The 23,290-nt window shown below is 35.2% G+C and overlaps 1 protein-coding gene across 3 annotated transcripts in view; it reads left to right on the top strand.

The window, feature by feature from the left end:
• The window catches only part of LOC150092414 (golgin subfamily A member 2-like), a 380,033-nt gene that overhangs the window by 46,879 nt on the left and 309,864 nt on the right, over positions 1–23,290 (top strand). For all 3 annotated transcript variants that reach the window (XM_090415174.1, XM_090415173.1, XM_090415175.1), the window contains exons 2-4: positions 6,967–7,074; positions 15,674–15,747; positions 22,869–22,994. In XM_090415174.1, the coding sequence (XP_090271300.1) occupies positions 6,967–7,074; positions 15,674–15,747; positions 22,869–22,994 (308 nt within the window). The remainder of the gene's footprint in view (positions 1–6,966; positions 7,075–15,673; positions 15,748–22,868; positions 22,995–23,290) is intronic.

Here is a 23,290-nt window from a genome sequence, read left to right as displayed (position 1 = left end):
TTATTCTCTTTTAATGTATATTTTGTATTTCTTTTTTCATGTTATACACTTGATGAAATCTTCCAGGAAGACAAAATAAGTTGTGCATTCAAAATAATTTTTTTTCTATTTTGTTATCCCTCAGCTTTTAGTCATTTAAGTTTCTTCAGTATAAGTATATATGTAGTGGCCTCTCATTCTCCCATTTCATCTGTCCTTTCATTTTAAAAATAAATTGCTTCTATATTATTCTGGTAAAATCTCTTCACTAACTTAAATATGTCACCTCTTCTCAACCTAGCCATTAAACTGCAGTTAACATTTTCTCAACCTCTCATTATAACCACTAATCCGGAGTTTGATATTTTTTTACAATCACTGGCTCCTCTCCATTTTCTGCATCTTAATGGAAATCAAGTAATCAGTCTTGAACACAGTAGACCGTGTGTTGTCAGATCACACTTCCTTATCTGTACTTGTTAGTGTGCTCCTTATCGTAGCAGAAATGTGTTGTGGCATGCAGTCTGTGGCATTTGCAGTAGCCTCTGATTTTCAGGCTACTGTTGTATGTCATCCTCAGATTGCGAATGTTGTCCACTTCCTAAAGCAAAGTTCCACTAATACAGTACACAGCTTATTTTAATAACTACAAGATGTTACTTCAAAATGCAACATCTTGTAGTTATTAATATTAAAACTGGAATCCACATTTTTGTCCAAATTGCAAGTATTTTTCCTGAAGGAAGTTAACATCACCATCACTCCTTATAACTCTTCCAGACTTTGCATCATCAGCAAACATGTGAGGATCCCCCTTTTTCAATCTACATGAAATATCAGTGCCAAATAAGTTAAACAGTAGGACCTAACAGAACAGTGCATATTTGTATGTAGGATAGTGCTTATATTTTTCCTTTTCCCTCACGTACTTATAGTGGTTAAAACTCTTAAATTCAAAAGAAAAAGAAAACACTGAAACTAAACTAAATGCTGAGGAAACTTTGCACACAGGTCCATACCCCAGGATAGCTCATATGTAACCTAAACTTCTAAATTACCCTCATTTAACATATTAAGAAATTGAGTCTTCAAACACTATTTAACCAAAACAAAAATCTTTAATTAAAAAAAAAAAAAAAAAAAAAAAAACATATATACAACATGCAAGCACTAGTGTATTCTTCAAACTACAACTTTAAAGAACATGAAAAACACCTTGACTACACAACTTCCTTACACTCACTAACCATCAGTTATTATCCTGTATGGACAAAACTCCTGGAATCTTAGTCTACTGCTTCCTACAGAATTTGTATTCTTGCTTGAGTTCACACAGGAGAGACTATCAATAGAAAAGTGCTCTCTATATAACAGCAACCTAAGTCCACCAAATTCTTCTTGCATTCTAAAATCACAGAACACTGAAAAAAACATATCTCGTCTTCATCCAAGACATTTCTGTAACTTCACTTTCTATATGAAAGTAGAAGCAAGCTCCACTGAATAAGTTAATAAAAAGCATATCAACCATATCATCACTTTTAGAATGAATTAACTTTCTATGTGAAAATCTCAACATTCTTCTTAATCCTCTCATGCATGAATTTTTATATTCATTTATAAGAAATTATAATAGCATGATACAGTACCATTTAATCTTACAGTATTACCATGAATTCATTAATTTTGCTAAATTTGTGTCCTGTATGTATATATATATAAAAATTGATGTCTTCATCTGAGGACATAATGCACTAACGGCAACAGATTACAGACATATTTCTATTGAAATGACTTAGACCAGGCGTGTCAAACACCCAGCCTGTGGGCCACATGAGGCCTGCCGACTAGTAACATGTGGCCCGCTAAACTTTGTAACCAATATGGTTATTTAACTTTTGACAACACCGAATTAAATAAACATATTTAAAAAATTAACATTTCCACTTAAGATTATTTTATACGCCGAACTACTCTGCAATTTCTAAAGGAAATAATGTTCTATTTGTCATTTCAAAAAATCTTGTTACACCACTGTATAAATACCAAATTTTAACAAGCAAGTCTACGTATGCAGCTTCATCCTCTGACCACAGCAATTGGAGGCTAGCCATTAGCAATTTTCAAGTCATAAGAAAGTGTCATGCTTTCTTTTAATTAATAAAGAATTTATAAAAATAATGTCTAAATTTTCAACCAGTATGAGTAAAAAACGATTAATTGAAGAAGAACATCATAGTTTTCCTGAAAAAATGGGATTTACAATATTTTTGTATTCAAGGAAAAAAAAATTATGCCTGATATGTAGAAACTCTATTGCAGTTTGAAAAGAATATAATATTAAAAGGCATTATGATACAAATCATAAAGAAAACTATGACATATATGTTGCAAAACTTCGTGAAGATAAATTATCAGAATTAAAGTTGACGCTTCAAAATCAAAGTGTATTTACCAAACCTATTGAAGATAATACAGTTAGTAAAAAACAGTTATTTGTTATCACATTTAATTGCAAGCAAGTCGAAACCATTTACTGAAGGACAATTTATTTGTGAATGTATTATTAAAGCAGTTGAAGTGTTGTGTCCTGATCAATTAAAGAAATTTAAAAATATAAGCTGATCTTGAAATACCATTGCTAGCAGAATTGATGATATAGCTGGGAACTTAAGGGTTCAACTAAAATCAATAATTCCAATATTTCAGACCTATTCTCTTGCAGTTGATGAAAGTACAAATGTACAGGATATCGTTCAGCTAGCTGTTTTTATTTGTGGATGTGATATGAACTTAAAAGTAAGTGAAGAACTTCTAGAAATTATTCCTATGGACGATACAACCACTGGAGTTGATATTTTTGACGCCCTTATGGAAGTTTTGAATGAATACAATTTAACGTTAAAAAAGCTAGTTTGTCTTGCAACTGATGGTGCTCATGACTGGTATTGTTAAAGGAGTTGTTACAAATTTAAAAGAAAATTGCAAAGAACAAGGCAATAATAATCATTTTCAACATTTTCATTGCATTATTCATCAGCAAATACTCCAAAGTTTTAAATATTGGACATTCCCTAAAAATGTCAGTAAAATTGTAAATTATATTCATGAATGTGGGCGTAATCATCGCCAATTTAGTAACTTTCTAGAAGATAAAATGAATATATCGATCTACCTTATTATACAGAAATTAGATAGCTTTAAAACTTTCGAGTCAGAAAGCTTTGAAGCAATTCTTCGAATTGCTGGATGAAATTACCATTTTTTTAGAATCAAATTATGAATGTGAAATATTAAAAAAAGATCAATGGATAAAGGACCTGACTTTTTTCAGTTGACATTACAAGTCAACTTAATCTTAAGCCACAAGGCTAACATCAAGTACCATGTTATTTGACAATATTAACATTTTCAAACAGAAATTATTACTTTGGCAAAAACAAATTCAAAAAGAAAATGTATCCCGTTTTGAATGTTGTCAATCATTATTACAAAAATCACCAAAATTGAAATTTTCAGAATATGCCAAGCAAATGAAGTTATTAGAAAATGAATTCGAAAGAAGATTTTTAGAAATATGAAAATCAGTTTCACCTATTTACTTCTCATCTATTGATTGATGTTGAAACTGTCAATGACAATTTACAGTTGGAATTAATTGAAATTCAGTGTGATTATGTATTGAAACAAAAATATCTGGATGTTGGAATTCCAAAGTTCTATAATTGTTTATCAGTCGATCGATACCCCAATGTGTTATGTGCAATTAGATGTATTTTGTCTATGTTCGGTAGTACATATTTATGCGAACAACAATTTTCAACTTTAAAGAATAATAAAACTGCAGAAAGATCAAGATTAACAGACTAGCATGTGCAAGCAATATTGAAAATAACTACAACTCAACAAATTCAACCAAATTTGAAGATTTCGTTAATGAAAAATGTTGTCAAGTTTCTTCAACAAAATTATATGTATAATTTTATTTAAATATGTAAACTTTATATTATATATGTATTTTTGTAACATGGTTGTATTTTGTACTTATATACTCTAATGTTAATATTAAAAAATCTGTTTCCTCTTTATTTCGAGATTTTTTTTTCTGTTGGGCCGGCAGCTGGATGTATAATTCTTTATTTGGCCCTTGGAGGTAAATGAGTTTGACATGCCTGACTTAGACTAAGGAATTTCTTTTCATTGAAAGATATTGCAAGTACAACAAAACGGATTATGAACAGTTTATATTTTGCTGAAACACTGATCAAAATTTGGATTACTTAGTATATACAAAAAAGCAGAACAGTTAGAATTTGCAGTAGAGCTGTGTAAATCAAGAACAGTCTTATTCTCTTTGCCTCATTTTGTATGGAAAGACTGAAAACATTTCAGACAGATTGGAACCTCACATCTACCACAGATGTATCTTGTTTTACTCTTGCAGTGTACATCTCTGCAACGATTGGCATTAGCACCTGTTGTTTCTTTGGGAAGTGTCCACTGCAGTCAAAACGTTTCTCATGTGGCACAGAGTGAGTTTTGTATTTCTTTAGTGCTGGTGGTGTCTGACTTGAAGGGCATCCTCATTTCTTTGTACCTAGCTGAGCTAAACCTTGATATATCAAAGCAGTTGCCACTCTTGATTTGAATTCAAACAACTCCAATTTTTCTTTTTCTTTCCATTTCCAAATGATCTGTGCATTACAAACAAGTACTTTCAACATATGGTAAAAATTTCTTATATACTATCGTTTGTTCCTGGTATCATTTCGATACAAAACCATAAGAGGTTTTGTATCGAACCACACTCATAAGGTCCACTCCACCCATATGTTTGTTATAAACAGCTATGCTGCAAGGTAGTGGAATTTCAACATACTTTTTTCCTTTTCGGCTGAACTTCTAACATACACTGACAGGCCCCTTTTCTAAGTAGCTAAATACCACATGTACTATTGAATTATCAACCCATCTAGCGACAGTAATGCCATCAGAGGATGTGGTAACTGACATATTTCATCATCCCATCTTCTGCAACTCTTTTTCAGTTTCTTGTCAGCACCTTGAAGTAGATTTCTTCTGCTTGTACCCACATAATAAATATCATCTTCCTATAGTTTCTTAATTAGGGGGATGCTCATGAAGAAATTGTCTGCATATATACCTTGAAGTTCTTACCAGCAAGATCATGACAAACTAAGTACTACAGTAAATTTAGTTTAATCGTTTATCCAAGTGTAAGGAAACAAAGTTTGCATCTGAAGTATCTTCAGGACTGAGTCAACTTATGGTAAAGGTGAACCAAGCTCTCATCATTCCTTGTCTTAGTATTATCTCCCATAATGCAAAGCACATCTTCTTGCGGACATGTATGCTTGTGACTTATTTTTCACGGTATTAACAACGCCACACACACACACTTTTATCACAAACTTGTTTTATTAATGCTTATATTTCGCTGATTTTCAACTGAGCATCATCAGAGCACAACACACTTGTATATGCGACAGTGAGTGAGTGAAACAATATAATTGCAAAAGATCTAAAGTCCTATTTTTGGCGCCCTCTAACAGAAAAAAAAAAAAAGCTATCCAGGAGTTTTTCTTAGGATAACCGTCTCCCAAATTTTTGGCAAATTAATGCAACCATATTTGTTAAGGTTGGGAGAATTCTTCAAAGCCATTGCTGACTCAAAAAATAATCTTTCAGATCTATAACGACTCCTAAATAGCACATTCATTTTCCTCCATCTAATCCTGTGTGAAGGAGTGTCCAAAGAGTGGTCTGCCAGTCCCGACTTGCCATAGTAATAGTAGCGAATGTTCTTCCAGGCGGATGTTCACTGATCTTCCTGTTTGCCCATAATAGGCCAAGTCATAGTCACAAGGAACTTCATACACTCCTGGGTGTGCTAAAGGGTGAAGTTTATCCTTAGGCGAGCGGATTAGAGTTGCCAGCTTGACATGAGGTTTGAAAGTGGTGCAAAGGCCATGTTTCAACAGTACTTTGGCTATCCTTTCTGATATACCTCTGATATAGGGAATAGAAATGGTCATGTTGTATTCTTGTGTATTAGGGGAGGGCAGACTAATGGGCCTACATAGTATTTTATCTATTTTGTAGAGATTGTAGCTGTTGGCTAAGAACTTATGACGCAGGTATTGGAGTTCAGTGGTCAGAGCTGTATCGTTAGAACAAATGGCTCTGGCTCTGTGTGTAAGTGATTTTAAAAGGTGGTGATACTAATGTGGAAGCAATGGAGAAGTCATATTTACCAATACGAGTTGCCAAAAGGTGTCTCACCTTATTATTAAATTATTCTGGATTTAGAGAAAGATGTTGGAAGTTTTTTTTCCCCACTTGGTTAGACTATAATAAATTTAGTTTAATCCTTTATCCAAGTGTAAGAACCAAGTTTGCTCCTGAAGTATCTTCAGGACTGAGACAACTCGTGGTAAAGGTGGAACAAGCTCTCCTTGTCTTAGTATCTCCCATAATGCAAAGCACATCTCCTTGCGGACATGTATAATGCTATGCATTAAGGGAAGGGCCACTACCCAGACCGTTTCGACCTTTATTGAAGTCTTGTCAGTGGGAGCCAGACCCAGAGGTGGTGATACCAAGGCGGAAGCAATGGAGAAGTCATATTTACTTATACAAGTTGCCAAAAGGTGTCTCACCTTATTAAATTACTCTGGATTTAGTGAAAGATGTTGGATGTTTTTTCCACTTGGTTAGACTATAATTTTTCCTCCATTTAGAACATTACTCTATATTTTATTATATTGTAATAAAGCATTTCATTTCCTGTATGTTTATTATCTGAAATTATATAATAATTTTTCAAACTTACACAAGTTCTTCAAAGATAAATATTTAACATGTGTTCTTCTATTTTTCTGTTCACTTTCTTTTTGCATGGAAAAGAAGCTAGAAATGCACAAATTTGAAACTGATTTTTTTTTTTTTTTTTTTTTTTTTTTTTAGCTGAAAGAGTACCAGAAAAGAAGTAATAAGAGGTCAGTTAAAAAGTCAGAGAAGGAAAGTTCTGATTCTGGAAGGGAGCTACTTAACCAAGGTCCAAATAATGAAAATGTAAGAATTAAGAGTTCTCAAATATATTTTAAGAAATACACTGTAATGATGGGCGGCATCTTACATATGAGCTTTCTATAACATGTTAGTTATTTAAATTATTTATTTATTGAGCATTAAAAAAAATTGAATTGGAAATACATCCAGACAAAACAAGATGGATAAAAAATGAATACTGTAAAGATTACACAATCACTCTAGAATCTCACACCATCGAAAATTACATCTACCTTGGACAGTCCATAAAAATGAATAACGACATATCAAATGAAATAGCAAGGAGGTAAAGAGCTGCTTGGATAGCCTTCAACAAAATAAAATCAACACTCACCAACCAAAACAAAGATATAGAAATAAGAGCCCACCTTTTCACATTAACTTTTGGCAGTGAAACATGGAACACAACTTTTAAAGAAGAACAAAGCTTAATAACAACTCAACATGTAATAGAAAGAAGAATGAAGAATTTTATTTATTTAAAGATAAATAAAATAGACCACGTAAGACGCACAGAAATCAGGAAGAAGTCTGGACTCAAAGATGTAATAAAACCAATCTACAACAGCAAAAGTAGATGGGCAGGACATCTCGCCAGAATGAGAGACAACAGATGGACAGTCAGAATAACAAATTGGTATCCGAGAGATATCAAAAGGAAACCTGGAAGACTAGCCTTAAGGTGGGAAGATCCGATGATTAAGAAAGTTGGAAGAAAATGGAGAAGAAAGGCCCAAGACAGGAATAGTGGACTCTTTATGACCTGCAGTCATGGAGAAATCCTGACTGAAATCACAGGTCCATCAAGGTAATGTACATGCAGTTATGAAGGTACATAAGTCAAAATAAATATGTAAAAAATAAGCAAACAATTAGAATAAAAAAAGACATTTATACAGTGGTGTGTTGGTAAATTTTTAACAACTGGCTCGCTTTATGTGACCCAGGGCCGGTGCGGAGGTAGAGGGGCCCTGCATTGGCAAAGTAAGTGCCCTAAACTAATTATTTTTTTATCTTTGAGGGGCATTGCTATTCTATTTTGCACAGGGCCCCCGCAAAGTATAGAACCGGGGCTGATGTGACCACCGAAAAAGTGTGGGGAAAGAGGGACAAGCCAGCATAGAATATTTTGCCATCATGTTTTTAGGTTTTTTCACATACTTATCTGTGAGCCTCTTATAGACCGGGGCAATATTCACGAGAAATTACACTATGACGGCAGATTACAATGAAAATTTAAAGGTATTTAATTAACGAATATTTCGCTTTGGTCAGTGGCAGGATACATAGTGAATGTTTTCAAATCCTTTCATGAAACAAATTGTGATAATAAAACTAAACAATAATTCAATATTTATTTTTATTGAATTTAAGGCATTGATAAGACACACCTGGATCAATATTAATGCCTTATAAAGAGGCAAAATGACTTCTTAAATGTCAAGGTTTGCTTCGACATCGCAATTGTCGAACCTCCGAGTTGTATTTGCAGCTTTTGCTATGTGACTTTGAACTTCGAATTTCTATCCACCATGCCAAGATCACTTGCCTCCTCAGTTTCTTGTAGCATAACCCCACTAATATGATATGCTGCTGGAAATCTCATCACTTCAAAGTGCATAACTTTAAGCTTACTAACGTTAAACTGATTGCCATTTTCGTTTGCCCAAATTTCCAGTCTATTCAAATCACTTCATAAGTGCTGAATATCAGTAGCATCCCTGATACCCTGTCTATCTTTACATCATCTGCAAACAATTTCCCATCTGATGTTAGATCCTGCCTGATGTTGCTAATATATAGATTAAAGAATAATGGCACAAGGACTGAACCCTGAGGTACACCACTGGTCACCTTAAATCTAGCAGATTCACCCACTGTATACCACTTTTGATATTTGTCTGCTAACCATCCCCTGATCCAAGTCAAAGGTTTATAATCCAATACCATATTCTCCAGTTTATTCAACAGCCTTTCATATAGTATCTTATCAAATGCCTCATATCCATTCCCTTTATCCAACTCGGTTGTAACATTGTTATAAAATATGAGCAAATTGCTAAAATATGACCTTCCTTTAGTAAGCCCATGCTGCTCCTTGCAGAGTATAGCTTGTTTGTCTACCCATTTCTGTGAGTTCTTACCAATGTCTATAAAATCTTCACTATCACAATAGAGATACTGATAAGTCGATAGTTAGACACATCAGTTATTGCACCGCTCTTGTATAATGGAACAATAATACATTCCTTCCATTCCTGTGGTATTGTTCCTGAGCTGAAACTCAAGTTATACAAACATGTGAAAGGCCTAGCTCCTCCCCATATATATATATATATATATATATATGAATGAATGAATAAATTTCCCTTATAAATTACTCTGAAAAAGGTTTTTAGAACATGGTACTTAATTCATGATATAATAAAACTTTACTTTTGTGTACTATGGCATATAGTAACTCTGGGGATGTTCTTTACAGGGTCATAACTTTCAGTCTAATTTCACTAAATAATGTAATCACTAAGTGCACAAAACACAGTGCATTTGCAAAAATGGGCAGTAAAGAAACGCTTACCAGTACTGTGGAAGGTTTCAATTTGATGATCAAGTTTTTCCCTGGATTTTTCATAGTGGATATGTTGCAACAATTGCTAAATGTATACATCCAAAAATCAGAGCATTTGAAACGAAATGCTTAAGAAAAACAAACAACACTTGCTGGTACAAATATAAAAGAAATAGGAAAATCGAACACAAATTAAACCATAGAGAAGATATCATAGATATAATTCTCAAACAGTAATTAAGATGGTTTGGACACCTTCAGAGAATGTCCTCTCAGAGATTACCAAATATAGCCTTGAATGAAATCACTGGAAGAAGATGATCAAGATGCAGACCAAAAATGAACTTGGTTAGAGTGTGAAGGAAAGGTCACAATTATCCAACCTCAGAGAGAATGAGAGAAACAGTGAGAGCCAGATGGCAAAGATCTGTTCATAGAGACTCATCCCATCATCTGATCGAAGAGAAAAAAGGTTAAATGAGAATGAATGTATTACAGTGTGCAAGAAGTGCAATGACAGGTCGGAGCTTTTCAAAAATGAGAATAGGACACTGTACTCTGCTGTGCTACACATCAAAAAGAGATGTGTAGCATAGCAGAGTACAGCGTGATGATGTTGGAGGGATGGCCTCAAAGAGTGGGGAGTCATTATGTTTCTGTATTAATGCAAGGAGTATCAGAAATAAAGGGGCTGAGTTCATAGCATTGAAATCAGAAAATGGATGGAAGTGCTGGAGACAATAGTAACAGATGTGAAATGAAAGAGCATTCCTAACTGTCAGAGAGGTTGAGAAGCAGGTTCTGGAAGAATAGGAAGAAGATAGATACAAAGGTGAGGAAATGATTATAGAGGGTAAAGTCATGCAGTACAAAAAAGTGGGTAGGGATATGAATGAAAATCAGTCAGGATTGGGGAAATGGTGATGTCAGATCAAAAAGAGATATGTAGCATAGCAGAGTACAGTGTGATGGTGTTGGAGGGATGGCTTCAAAGAGTGAGGAGTCGTTATGTTTCTGTATTAATGCAAGGAGTATCAGAAATAAAGGGGCTGAGTTCGTAACATTGATTGAATCAATATGCCTAAAGATAACTGACATAAGTGAAACTTGGTTGACTGAGGATGATATATTGTCAGGACTCGAAATAGTAGGATATAGAATTTTCTGAAAAGATAGGAAGATGAAGAGAGGAGGAGAAGTATTGTTAATGGCAGCGGAAAAATTGTATCCTTCAAGAGTTGAAGTGGAAAATAGTAATACATGTGAAGATGTTGAAGTTGTTTGGTGTGAAGTTGAGATTGACAGGATAGTATATCTAATAGGAATAAATAATAGAAGCCCAGGGAATGTGGAGAGCACTAACTGAAATGTTTAGGCAAATTAGTTGGGCAAGTAAAAGGAAGGTGATCCTAATGGGAGATTTTAATGCTAGGAATATGGATTGGAAAGAAGCAATAGTGTATGGTAATAAGGAGAGTAATTTTTTAAGTTTCTGCAGGCTAACTATCTTAAGCAGCATGTGATGGAAGCAACACAAGGTTTTTGGGTATTGGATTTGGTGATATCCTCACAGGATGTGATTGTGAACAAGGTATCAACACTGCCACCAGTTGGTGAGAGTGACCATGAGATACTGGTTTGCAAGGTATTCAAACAAGAAAAAGTTATCATCAAAGAGTTATATTTACTGGAACTATAAGGTGGGTGATTATGAGAAGCTCTGTAGTCAACTAGTATCAATATATTAGGTTGACACGTTGTACAGAAAAGATGTTGACAGTGGATGTGAAATGATAAAGCAGTATCTGACACAAGCAATGCATAACTGCATACCAAGAATTAAGCAAATATAACAGGAGTAAGATGGATGAATGAAATCAAACAAGAAATGTGTGACAAAAGAAGTTGTTATGGAGGAGGAGGAGGAGATACAAGAGTTTTTAGTGAACAGATACACAAAGAATGTAAACTGCATGCCAGAAAGGTGATGAGTATGATTTAAAAAAAAAAAGAAAAAGTACAATATGAGAGGGGATTAGCCAATAACGTCAAAGATAATCCAAGAGAATTTTTCTATGTGGCATGCAAGAGGAAAAAATAATTATGGCAGGTTCACACTGGTAAATAGTTAAGGTAGCACAGCGACCATTGTAAATGATATAGTGGAATTATTTAATGAAGACTTCATCAGTGCATATTACACGGGTGTGGATGATGCTGTGCAACATGTGGAATGTAAGCAAGTATTAGGAGAATAGAAGGTAAAAGAATCACAACTGCAACAAGTGTTGTAGGGATTAAATGTTAGTAAAGCTGTGGAAATGGATGACATATCACTATGTATTTTTAAGGAATATGCAAAAGAGTTAGCTATGCCCTTGACTGGATTATTTAATGAAATTCTTGCAGTGGGGAAGATTCCCAAGGAGTGAAAAGAAAGCAAAATAGTACCTTAGATGTTTTTTAATTATACACTTGTCTGCATATCTTTAGTTATGGTAAAAGTGTTGGAAAAACTGTAGGAATAGAATACAGGATTGGGTTGGGTTGATGGACATAGGATTCTCTATGATGGTCAGCATGAGTTTGTAAAGGTAAGGTCTTGTTTTTAGCAATCTGTTTACATTTTATGATAAGGGAGGTTTATATAGAGTAATTTTCTTGAATTATGTTAAGGCAATTGATAGAAGATCGAATTAGATGGATTGAAGATTAGCTTTTTGAACAATACCAACAAGTTGTGTATGAAAGAGCAGTGTCAGAAAAGGAAGGTGATCAGCAGTATGCCTCAGGGTTCTGTTCTTGGGCCTGTACTGGTTATTATTTGTTAATATTTCACATGGATTGACTGGGGATCTTCCAATGTTTGCTAATGATGCAAAATTAGGTAGAATTATCAGAAGTATTGATAACGTTAATTCTCTACTGGAAGATCTGAACAGACTTTTAGCTTAGATGATTGAGGTTGTAGTTTTAGTATTAATAAATGGATGAGATTTAGGACTTTGGTAGACAGTGCACTAAAGTTCTGAGGGCACATTGCAAGTGTTGAGAAGACTGCTCATTGTACTGCTGCCATGAAGTACATTGACATGTAGGGATAAGGGGAGGTGGTGGCCTCTATATAAAGCACTGGTCAGATAACACACAGCACTACTGTGCTCGAATTTGGTTGCCTGATATTCATGGTGATGTGGAAACACTACAGAAGATGCAAAGATGAATGACCAAAGTGATATTGGGACTCGAGTGTCAGTTATGAAGAACAGTTGAGGAATGGGAATGACAGAGTTTGGTGGATAGGAGGAAAAGAGGAAACATGAGACCCTCACATTGGTTAAAGGATTTTACAAGATTAATACATAAGGAACTGTAAAAAGAGTGAACAGTAAGATGAAAAGAACAAGAGGCTATCCATGAAAGTTGTATAAAGATGTGGTGAAGAAGGATGTGAGGAGTAGATTTTTGTATATGGAGGATTGTTGGTGAGTGGAATGCATGGCAAGAATGGATTGTGAATACAGGGGTGTAAATGATTTTAAAGTAAATATGACAGACTTGTTGCTGGTTGAGTGGGCCTCCAGTGATGAGTCGACTCACTCCATGGAGATTACTAGAGTTGTGGTGAAGGTCCTGGAGAGATTGGTGAGAAGTAGGATACAGAAATGGGTTGATAACAGCAGTATTCTCTGCGGTTATCAGCATGGATTTGTTAAGGAGGAGATCATGTTTCACTAACGTGTACTATAACAAGGTGACAAATACCTTGCACAGAGAAGATGCATATACAGTGGTGTACTTGGATTTTGCAAAGGCTTTTGATAGACTGCCACATGACAAGCTCTTAAATAAATTGCAACAGATGTGATTGGATAACAGACTTCTGTGTTGGATCAGTGACTGGCTGTCAGATAGGTATCAGACAGGGTTGGTTTTCTCTAAACAGAGAACGCCAGGAATCCATCAGGTGGCATGTAATCAGAGTGTCTAGGAAAGGGAGACTGTTGTTTTCCTTTTCCAAGGTGAACTGGATTATGGGGTGTTGATTGTTTAAGTGTGTTAAGAAGATGTGGAGTGTATCTAAGTCATGTGGCCAAATAGCAAACACATCATCCACATAGCATAGCCAGACAGTGGGTTTTTATGGGGCTGAGTTTAGTGCTTTTTTTTTTCTTCAAAAGTTTCCATAAAGTGAGGGATGTAGAGAGTGGAGAACCCATGGCTGTCTCCTCTATCTGTTTGTAGAATTTTCCTTGCCAAACAAAATAGCCTAAGTTCACGGTGAACTGAAATAGGGCTGAGATATCAGGAGGAAATTTGGCTTGGATGAGATCTAAAGGTATCTTTGAGTGTGACATTTGTGAATAAGGACTAGACATCAAAACTGACCATTATGTCAGTGTGTTCGAGTGAGAGGTTTTTTATACTGGCTTTAAAGTGGGCTGAGTTTTTTGTGTGATGGTATGTTGCCAGTATAATGCATGTTTGGCTAATTTGTATGTGGGGGAATCAATGCCATCCACAGTGGGACGTAATGGCACATTCTGTTTATGGATTTTTGGTAGTCCATGTATTCGGGGGGAGGTCTAGAGTTGAAAGGTTTCAGTCTGCCAGTTACTTCCACAGGCCAAGAAGTAACCTCCTTAAGGAGCCTTTGGAGTGTTCTGATTTGGGAGCTGGTGGGATCATATTCAGTGTGGAGGTAGGTAGACCGATCTAACAGTAAAGAAGAAAGCTTACTTGTGTAGTCAGTTTGGATGAGAACCACAGTGGCATTTCCCTTATCCACTTTGGTGATTATTTTACTGTTGTTCTTCATTTCTTGTAGAGCTTTTAATTCTTCTTTAGATAGGTTGATTTTGGTGGTTTAGCTTTGGTAAGAATCCCGACTACATCCAGTCTGATATTGCTGGGAAGGTTGCGGATAACACGTTCTACCTGTATCATTATTTCTTCAGAAGGTATTTTTTTGGCCTACTACAGCCAAACAGGCAGGACAGCTAATATCAGGATATCCGAACACAAAGACTACATCCAGTTTCACCAATACAGCCACTCAGGACTTGTGGACCATGCACTAGATATCCACCATAGAATATGCTGGAAGAAAGCCACTTTACTACTGCAGCAAATATAAATATAAAAGATTATTCCTGGAATCAGCCTCAGCTCTAAAAAAAAACAAAAAAAAAAAAAAAACTTGCCAAACCTCGACAAATTTGGGCGCATGAGACTGCCCGAAATTTGGGAAGCTTGCATCTTAAGAATATCAGCCCGACAGCCAAGACAATCCAATTTGGCCTGCCGCCAGGGGACACCTTTAGGAATCTAGAACCAACACATGCCTTCTTCAGCCTCATTTGCTCATTGTTAGTGCCTGTATGCACATATCATAGTTTTATTACCCAGAAGATGGCAACGTAACAATGCCGAAATATTGGAAGGTATTGATTAAAGTTTTTTTAATTAATATTTTAGTATGCATTGTCGTTTCCTGAAAAATTTAGTCATGTATAACCAATGCATAAGTTTATCTACAGGAAGAATGAAACTAACACTGTGAAAAACAGTATTAGTGATGACACATTTTTGTGTAAAGGAGTATTAGAGATTTAGCTTGCAGAGCTTGTGTTGGGTGGATTTACAATAGATATCCAAGGTATTACTACTTTCTGGTTCGTGTTAATCATAGCTGAATTAAAAAATGGCAATTATTTCTTTTCAGTTCAGTTGTCTTATTTTTTGATTATGTGAGTTTCTTGTAAAGCATTCTCACTGGTGTAAATTTTATTTTTATATAAGATTTCCATGACATCTACATAGTCACCATGGAGATTATATCTGCTGTCACTATGTCTCCCACACAAATCCTTAAATATATTTGGGGCACTCTATCCATCATGCTGTCTGGCAGTACCTTCTGTCTTCTATTACTCTTTACTCCTTAATTATCTCTTGTGTGATAATGTAGCATTTGTCTATCAAGCATAAGTCTTTAAAATATTTTAATTATATTAATATTTTTTACATTAGCTACAAGATGAATTTCCTGTGAGTGTTGAAAAACTGCCTGAAAGCATTACAGATTTTGTTCCATCTCAGGTCAGGTAAGAATATTATTCTATAGTTTTGGAGAATAATTTACTACCACCCCTTAATCATTTTATGTATGAATGTCATACTGTTTAATTTTTCTTTACCTTGTTTATATTCCTGTTTTAAACTTTTCTTAAGCCATTTTTATTTATGTAAATATGACTGTGAAAGCACATTAGAATGCAGATGTTTTGTGTAGAGCAGTATTTTGTGAATTTCATTCATGAAAGGATGCAGAATGCTGTGATTGAGCTGAGGGTAAGTTAATCTTCAAATGTTAATAATATAAACCAAACATGGAACTTTTTTTTTCCGACTTCTCTAGATGCTGAAAAATTGTCAAACACCTATAATCCTTAGCTGTTCATATTTATGTAAATAATAAATAACTAAGAAAGTGCTTTGGATATTATGTATAGACAGTTTTTTTTTTTTTTTTAAATTGAATTCCATCCACAGACCATATGTGACTCTGTATCTGGACTAAGGGTAAGCTAGTCCTAAAACCATACTCAAGAAATCAAACATGGAACTATTTCAAGCTACTTCAGGCTGCTATTATGCTGGATGATGGTCTCACACCAGGCAAAGTAAAATCGTCTACATTTGAAATCCTTAGTTTTTAATCCATATACATCAAAAGTTTCTTAGTGTAACTCTTTACTCTAGTTAGTTAACCAAGATATTCATATATATATTTATAAGAATAATAAGAGAGAATACACTAGCTAAGCTTTTAACGCATCGCTTGTTAAATTTCTCTTAGTGATTCACTCAATTGACACTTGAATACAGTAATATATATTTAATGGTATTAAGGTGTATGTGTGAAAGAGAGAGAGAGATCAAAGGAGCCTCTAGAGCTCAGTAAATATCAACAGTATCCTTTGGTTTGAAAGACATTGATTTGAACCTTATCTTGGATGTGAAGAACATAGGTGCTTTTCAATTCAAGGTGAATTAGCTGATCATGGACAGAGGTAGTAGTTTTTCTCCAAGAAAGTCAGATTTTATTTATTTTTCATTATAATAAGACAAGTAAGACATATTTTTTCATTATAATGCAATTGATAGACCTAGCAGACTATGCAATTAGGTTTAAGTGACCTTTCACATCATTACTTAGTTGTGACAAGCTATTGAGCTTAACATATAAGGGGAGGATGAGGTGAGATTCATACTAGGTATATTCACATAGAATAGGAAACCTCAGGCATTTTTGCCCTTTGATATTAACAGAAAAACAAATATTTTACTAAAGTAACCTAACCAAATGCAACTGACTGTATCTACTCAGTGCTTAATCATTTAAAAATTATTTTCAATATCTGTAAATTTCCTCTTTTCTAACCTTCAAAAGTTAATATCTACTCTGATTCTCACTTTTAATGTATTTTAGTATGATAATTACCATACTCAGTTATAGCTAGTTTTTAAGCCTTTTTCTCGACCAGTTCCAGAGTTTGTCGATCTCTGGCATGGGCTAGCGGGTTTTTTGTCCCGTAAACTCAAGAAAATCGACCATTGAACCTACATTATTTTCAGACATTAAAAATATTGTGTTAGGGTTAGAGACCACTAGATGGTGGCACTAGCTTGCCGCCTTCTTCACTGCGTACCGATGAACCAGTGATAGCCCTGGGCTAGCTATCTCTTTGAGTGGCTACCAGTGGAGATTGAACTGCCCACTCAGTCTCCAAAAGTTAGATAGGGTAAACGGCCCCACCTACTCCCTATACGGGAACAACATAGGCGTTAGCTGATTTTTTTGATTTTTTTTTAATACTATACTAGTGGAAAGACACGGTATTCATCAACCAGACAAAATATTTTCTATTAAATCTGTATAACAAACCAAAATAATTGTTGTAGCACTATTATGTTGACAGTCACTTTTTTTTTAATTGAACTAACTGGAGAATAGCTTAAAACCTTAAAGCAAGCCGGCGAATGTTGGTCGATTGGTAGAGCCTCTGCTACTAATGGCTCAGTTAAGTAAGTTTGAGCGCGGTTAGTAGTTGGAAGGGGACCAATCGTTCGATGCTGTCAGCACACTCTCCCTCGATGAGTCTTTGGACTCCCTGGAGGTGTCAAAATAATAATAATAATAATAATAACCTTGAATTCTTGAATGTACGTTCTTGAAGGAAATTAATACTGAAAAACTTCTGAAACGGGATGCTTAAGGGTCAAAGCTGTATAACTGACAGGAGACCTTCACATAGTCTTTAAAGGAATGCAGAGAGCCGACCAGAGCTTCTGACCTAATGTCCAATCCTCGCCTTCTCGTGGTGCACCCTGTTGGGTATCTACTTGGATACTGAACGGATGAGGATGGGCTTGCAATTTGGAATTTAGCCCACCAAATTGTATTCTTATTGGCTTAAACCAAAATACAAAATGATGGTACAACTTGACAAAATTTTATACCCGTTGGGACGTCGCCTGTTTAAACAAGGCCCTCGTTGTTTTTGCCATGGAACCAGGGCAAACAGTGAAAAGTCAGCTACTGGAACAAATCGGAAAACACACCCCAACTCAATATCACCAGAGTTGAAGATCGGTACTATCAACATAAGAAGCCTGAATGGCAAATAAATGGAGCTAGCTGAGGAATTAGATAAATACCAGATCTACATAATAGGAGTGACTGAAACAAAAAAGACAAAAACTGGTGATCCTTCTTCTTCTTCTGCAGCTTCTCCCACTTAAGTGGGGTCACTGTTTGTTATGAGTCTCCTCCACACCTTCCTGTCTTGGGCTGTCACCACATCCAAGTTCTTCATCTTCAAGTCCTCTTCTACCAGCTCCCTCCATCTCTTCTTTGGCCGCCCACGCTTCCGCCTTCCTTGCACATCCATCTGCATGACCCTTCTTCCCACATATTCGTCCTCCCTCCTCATCACATGACCAAACCATCTCAACCTTGCCTCCTGTATTTTCGCTCCTAAGTTCGTAACTTTCACTGTTCCCCTGACATAGTCATTTCTCAGATGATCCTTTCTGGTCAAACCACACATCCACCTAAGCATTCTCATCTCTGCTACTTCCATCCTGCTGATGTTATTTTTCCTCAGGGCCACAGTTTCTATAGCATATGTCATAGCTGGCCTCACTACTGTCCTATACTCTGTCTTACTTCTGCTCAGTCTCATACCTCTCTCTTCCAGTACTTTTCTCCATCTTTCCAGTTTAGTTTCCGCTTCTTCTCTTGTATCTACACACAGCAAGATGTCATCTGCATACAACATTGTCCAAGGTGCATCTTCTCTCACCTCCTCTGTTACCACCTCCATCACAATATTAAACAGAAACGGACTTAATGCTGACCCTTGATGCAAGCCAACTGTTACTTGAAAACTTTCTGTCTGTCCCAAACAGGTCCGAACACTTGTCTTCACATTTCTGTACATTTCCTGCACCAACCTGACATATTTCTCCGGCACCTTCTTCTCTCTCAGACACCTCCAGACTTCTTGCCTCTGCTGTATGACTCACCCATGTGAGTCACACAGCAGATTCTAACAATAGAAAAACTACAGACAGTCCAAAATTAATGTTTATGAAAAGCATTTAATACACTATTGTTCATAATAAAACATACAGCTTCACCAACAAGCCGATAACCCTGAGATCAAAACTTTCCTGTGAAAAGCCTGCAGAAATCTGCCAAACTGTAGTGAGCATGACCCTGCAAAATACAAATGTCCCAAAACTATACTGAACAGGTAAGTTCTTTAAACCTACTGCCAGAGCCCAAAATAGGCTAGCCAAATAAACAAACCATATTCTCAGTAAAAATGTATCAAAAACATATAGAAGAAGTACATTTTTTAAGAGACAAAAAAACAAAACAAAAAAACTGACTACCCCATAATGGGTGAGCCAAGTGCTTAATAATATTCCTTAATTCAGAAATTTTGTTGCAAATCTGACAAAGGACCGCAGGTCCAGTCAATCCATCTTGCCAGAACAGTTACAGTTAACCGTAGTATCTCTTCTCAATCTAGCTCCTCACTGATGAGACTTCCATAGATGTTGAAACTGGTCTGGGTAGTTGTCCCCTTCCATAATGCGTAGCATTATACAGATTATCAGATTTAGTAATTACTCATTTTTCTTTATTTCCAGTAGTGCTTTATATTCCCTTATGGGAGAAGTTACTTTTTTGATGGTTTTGCTTGTGTCATTACATTGGCACTATCCAGTCTAATATTATTAGCAATATGGGTAGGAAGGCTAAGAATCCCACATTCAATCTGAATCATAATTTCTTGTGTAGGAATCTTTTTAGGTTAAGATGCATAGTTATGATGAAGATAGTGTGTACTAATTGCTTCCAGCTTGATGATGAAGAAGATAAGTTTATTGCACTGTTTATTTGACATTGTAGGGCTTAAGAGCAGAAAATGTTCACACATAAGAAACTCAGCTCACTTTAAAGCCAGTATAGAAAACTTCACATTCCAGCACACTAACAGTATGGTCAGTTTTGATGTCTCCTTTCTGTTTATCAATGACCCAATAAAAGACACCTTATGCCTTATTCAAGATGAATTTCTTTCTGATATCATATTCTTGTTTAAGTTCACCATGAATTCAGGCTATTTCATTTGGCAATACAAGCAGCTAGAGAAGACAGTTGTGGGCTGCACTTTCTTTCCCCCAAAACTCTACCCTAAATAGACCCATTGTCTGGCCATGTTATGTTGATGTGTTCTCCATTAGGCCACATGGCCTGGATATTCTCTACATTTTTTTAACACATCTTAATCAAATCTCAGGATCCAGTTCATCTTTGAGTAGGAAATGAACAACAATCTCCCCTTCCTAGACACTTTGATTACACACCAGCTTGATGGATCCTTAGCATTCTAGGTGACTGTAATTCATCTACACAGGTAGATGCATTCACAGTCATCCCCCCCCCCAACAGTATTGGATTATTAAAACTCTTTATCACAGGACTAAATTAATTAGTTCCGATAATAGTGCCCTCTCCACCAAACTTGACTACATTTACAAAAGCTTCTTAACCAATTGCTACAATTCCCACTATATCCAAAAAATATTAAAACCCCAAAACTACATCCTCCCCTCATCAGAACAGAGACTACATTAAAGCTATCAGCATTCTGTGTATCTGAGGCACATTCTAAAAATAAACTAAAAAAATACAACCACATAAAACTTGCAGACCATATGAAAGAATTGTCACTCAAGACCAGCCACAGTCCCTAGACCTGCTATGTGTTTACCAGGTCCCTTGCATTTGTAAACTATTCTACTATGGCCAAACAGGCAGGACAGCGAACATCAGAATTGCTGAACATAAAGACTGTTTCCACCACCAATACAGCCACTCAGGACTTGCTGACCATGCTTTAGACATCCATCACAGGATAGGTTTGATGAAGGCCACTCTGTTCTGCCACAGCAAATATAAATATGAAAGATTCCTTAAATCTGCTTCTACCTTAAACCTCAATAAATTAATTTGCATGAAATTGCTCCAAATTTGGGAAACTATCATTCTCTGTACTTCAGCCCCACAGCCAAGGACACCAGGGGGACACTATTTAGAACCTTAAGCTTACCTTCAGTTGCCATCCTTCAGTCTCATTACTCTGTGTAGTGCCTGCATACAGCACATATCATATATTGTATTGTGTTCCATGATATGGCAATCTAACTTTGCTACAATATTGGAAATAATAATTAAATTTGTTGTAGTCAATATTAAATGTTATTCTGTGTTGTGATTTCCTTAAAAAAACTACAGTTATGGGATTAGAGTGTGTTGAAAATTTTCTCTTATAAATTTTCTTTGTAGATAAAAATTATCAATTTTTACTTGATTGAACTAATAAAGTAGTTTCAACATGTAAAAATGATCAATTTAGAAAGGATACGAAAAAGAATGTATGAAATGAAAATTGAGGAGAAAATGCCAACTACATAAAATGTGGAGAGACCAGATGGGAAGATTTCAGGTCAGGGAAAACTTGAGCTGTAATAATGTTAATAAAGAATATTAAAAGAGAGAAAGATGGAGAGTTTTGACCTAATCGTTTTGTGTTAGAGCAGTGTCGTTAATTGATTTATATTATTAAGGCAGGTAATATATTAAACTTCATTTCACAATATGAGATATTGGGCTCAGATCTTTATTCAATACAGATAATAAATCTGCTTCATGTCTTCAAGATTCTTGACTAAATTATCTGTTCTAAAGAATTTGATGTAGAAAAGTAGCATTTAAAAAAATTAAACCTGTGAAAATTCGCACAGGAAAATGGAAAATATGAACTGTTTTAGTGCAAGTAATGTTTTAATGTTCACACACAAATTTTAGTCAGGAAGGCAAATTAAATTTGAAAATAAGTAATAGAATAAGCAGGGCTAGCATGATAGAGAAACTGTTTAAAGTAATTTATATGGAACAGGAGAAATAGTAACTGTACACTAATGAGTTACTGTTGATATGTAGGAAAGTTTTCTAGAAAATTATGGGAATGAACAAGTGCTGTAATTCACAGAACTATATTAAAGATATTAGAAAGAAATTTGAGATTTTTAGTATTCAAGGATAAAAATCTCTAAGTAGAAGTGATCTTAGATGGTATAGTCACTTAAACAGAATAGGTGAATGAGTAGTAACATAAGGATAACATAATGATAATATCCTGACTGCCTTAAGATATTATCAACTTGCAGATATAACAAGTTATAAACAAATTTGGATGATAGTTGTTAACAGGAAAGTAGCAAAAATTGAAATAATAATTGTGTTAGATTACCATACCAAAAAATTACCTGGATATTATGATTGGCCTAGGTACATTCTGTAATGGAGGAAAACATGTTTCAAAGCCATATGGGATACTGTAAGTTGAGATTTGGAAATTTTTAAGGTTTCCTTGAATTAAGTAGTGGATGATTTTCATTGTTCTTCCTTGTCACCATGTTCATATCTGTGAGTCATTAAGTGACAAAAAACCCAAACAAGGATGCTTGGCTTATCCAACTCTTGTCAGACTCATGGTATTAATATATGTTTGACTTTTCTGGGTGGAGAAACAAACAAAAAAGAAAAAGGAAATGATTTTATTATGATTATTTAATTTTTCAGCTCACGTGTTCGTCCACCTGAATTCTCAGCAAGTACCAATAGTCTTAAAATGTCTGAAGCAAGTAAATCAAGTTCTCCACATGGCCTTCCAAGATCTCAGTCAGATTTGGGAATTTCAACAAATGAGTAAGTATGTACTAGAAATCAGAATATAGAAAAAAAAAAAGATATCCTTAGACAGTTATCAGTAGAGAAATGATTTCACCAAATTGGAATTGTTTGTTGATTCATGCTTATTGATACGTATTTCACTTTTAAAAAAATCATGTTGCATCTGAATCCAGTAGTGAGGAAACAGTGACATATACATCACAGAATTTTATAAGTTGCCATACTACAATATGATGTAATGTCATAAAATAATGAAGTAGTTGATAAAAAAATTAAATTTACTCTGATAATAAATCATCATGCCTATTTTA

This window comes from Typopeltis vanoorti, chromosome 26, assembly GCF_054136105.1.
Source record: "Typopeltis vanoorti isolate ZY-2024b chromosome 26, IOZ_Tvanoo_1.0, whole genome shotgun sequence".
In the NCBI taxonomy this organism is placed as follows: domain Eukaryota; kingdom Metazoa; phylum Arthropoda; class Arachnida; order Uropygi; family Thelyphonidae; genus Typopeltis; species Typopeltis vanoorti.
This window is presented reverse-complemented; position numbering and strand designations above follow the sequence as displayed.